The following is a 2,469-nucleotide window of genomic DNA, read 5'->3' as shown; positions in this document are numbered from 1 at the left end:
TTGATTAACAATTCAGTCTTCCAATTAGTCTTCCAACCTGGTGCAGGGAAAGTTGAGCTGTCGGTATCTTGAGCTTCTTTCAGATGTTCCCTGCTCCAGTGATTACTTAGCTACTGAGATGTCTGGCCCAGCTATCTGCCAGTTGAAGCTTTAAGCCATGTGTGGCTTGTTCCTCTGTGCCTTGTTCTCAGCATTATGACTTTCTGATACTTTGCTGCCGGACCATGAACTTTCCTATTTACTACCCGCTTGTATCACCCTTTTTTCTCTGATCCACTATCTTACTGGTATTCTGACCTCGGACCGTCACCTGACTGCACCTTTGTCTCTTTCCTCTGTTTATGATGAATCCTCCTTGCTCTTACCTTGGAACCGTTGACTACCCTGGCTCACGCCTTTCTGTGGGAAGTGTCTTCACATCACATTATTAAATAAAAGAACCACAATTCAGATATATGAATATAAAAGAAAAAAATAAAAATAAAAAATAGCCACACAAAAGCAAAAAATACACATGTCAAATTTCACAAGATACCATGTCGCACTAGTCTTACATACATGGAAAGTATGGGCAATGGGTTATTATTAGAAACAGTCAACCAATAAGATAAAGGTGCAACTGCCAATTGAAGAATATGGGGCTGTAAAACGTAATAGGGGTTCGTTGATGACCAAACTTAAGTGATGCAAATGGAAAATTGCTATTTTACAGAATTTGAACAGAGAGAATAGTGCAATATTCCAGCCTTACAGGTGTCTGGTTGGTAAAATTATCTGACTAAAGCCAAATCGTAGTGTTAGGTGGCAGAATTATTCCACCTTTGTTTTCTTTTCAGAGAGAACATAGGACTCTCTCAACCTCCAGCCTTCACCTCGGGAGAACATTACCGGCAGTGTATTCCTTCTTCGTACAGTGCACTATATATCACGTCATTTCCAGCCTCTATAGTTTTTTTTACAAGATACTACATTATTATTTTGTGGTTACTGATCCTCCGTTTTGAATTTATAAAATAAGACGTCTCAATATTATTTCATTACATTGCAATAGAGAATGTGCAGAGACAACCAGACATTAACGACAGAAGTGGTCCTTCTGGGATTTGGACATCCCCACCTGGTCAAGCCCATTGTCCTCCTAATGTGTCTTCTAACATATTTCATCATTCTGGCAGGGAACCTCTTAATAATTGGCTTAATTACCACAAGTCTGAGGCTCAGCTCTCCCATGTACTTTTTCCTCTGTAACCTTTCTTCTTGTGAAGTTATTTTCACAGCCAACATCATGCCTAATATGATCTATGTCATGTGGAGCGATGGTGGGACAATCTCCTTAAATGGCTGTATTATCCAGTTCTACATTTACACATCATCCGGGAGCGCCGAGTGCCTTCTTCTTACAGTAATGGCTTTCGATCGATACTTAGCCATCTGCAACCCCTTGAGATATGCTTCAATTATGAATGTCAAGACCTGCTTTCATCTGGTGGTCTGGGCTTGGCTTTCTGGCTTCATAGGAATGTGTATAATAGTCACAACAATATCAAACCTACGGTTTTGTGGTGGAAGTATAGTTGATCATTTTTTTTGTGACTTACAACCCATTTTACATTTGTCTTCATCTGATACCTCACTGGTGCAGGTAGAAGTTTTGGTATATGCTATGTTAATGGGTATTCTTCCTTTTGTGCTCATCATCTTAAGTTATGTGGCCATATTTTATACCATTATCAAGATACCCTCAGAGATTGGGCGGCAGAAGGCTTTTTCCACCTGTAGCTCACATCTTGCCTCTGTCTGTACATACTTTGGGACAATCCTCATTATTTATTTGGTTCCTTCTCACAAACGCTCGGTAGAATTCAACAAAATCCTCTCTCTTTTTTACACAGTATTAACGCCTTTGTTTAATCCCATAATATACAGCCTAAGAAATCAAGAAATTCAAGCATGTTTCGCAACGTTCATATACTTAATTCCTGGCAGAAACAAGCAAAGTAAAGCAACCTAAGAAAAATAAGGTACGAAAGCAAAAATTGACTGACAAAATTAAAAAAAAAAAAAAATCATAACTACCAAGTACAATATGTCCAGTATTCAAAAAACAGCTGCTTCAAAGAAGAAAAAGGCGGGAGTCTCTAATGGCATCCATCGGAGGTAGCAAGTCAAGTAGTCAAAATTGACCCTTGAAAAGCCTTTCCACGTAATTTACTCAAACCAAAATCTTCTCAAAAGGGGGATCTTGCCCATAATCAGTGCAAAATTAGAGATTTAGTTGATTGAGGGAGAAGTCTTCAAACAGAGGTCTGGTATAAAAATTTTTCCTGGAGAAGAGCGTCAAGTCAGGCTGCTACCTCTTAAAGGTGGCAGTAGAAATCTCATTCTCTTCATCTTTGAAGAGGCTAGTTTGTATACTTTTTCTCCAGGGAGCACTGCCTGGCCTATAAGTCTCCTAAATCCTACTTTATT

The 2,469-nt window shown here is 39.1% G+C and overlaps 1 protein-coding gene across 1 annotated transcript; it reads left to right on the top strand.

Annotated features, from left to right (window-relative positions):
* The first annotated feature begins 1,054 nt into the window (after window positions 1-1,054).
* On the top strand, window positions 1,055-2,011 carry LOC141049912 (olfactory receptor 11A1-like). The gene has a single exon (XM_073546752.1). The coding sequence runs from the start codon at window positions 1,055-1,057 to the stop codon at window positions 2,009-2,011; it is 957 nt and encodes a 318-aa protein (XP_073402853.1).
* Window positions 2,012-2,469: the final 458 nt, after the last annotated feature.

The sequence above is a fragment of the Dendrobates tinctorius genome, unplaced genomic scaffold (assembly GCF_039654945.1).
Source record: "Dendrobates tinctorius isolate UK_male_01 unplaced genomic scaffold, ASM3965494v1 ptg000151l, whole genome shotgun sequence".
NCBI classification, from domain to species: Eukaryota; Metazoa; Chordata; class Amphibia; order Anura; family Dendrobatidae; genus Dendrobates; species Dendrobates tinctorius.
This window is presented reverse-complemented; position numbering and strand designations above follow the sequence as displayed.

What these genes read in the sequence shown, in the direction of transcription:
- LOC141049912 (XM_073546752.1), top strand. Translation starts at nt 1,055, where the DNA reads ATGTGCAGAGACAACCAGACATTAACGACAGAAGTGGTCCTTCTGGGA.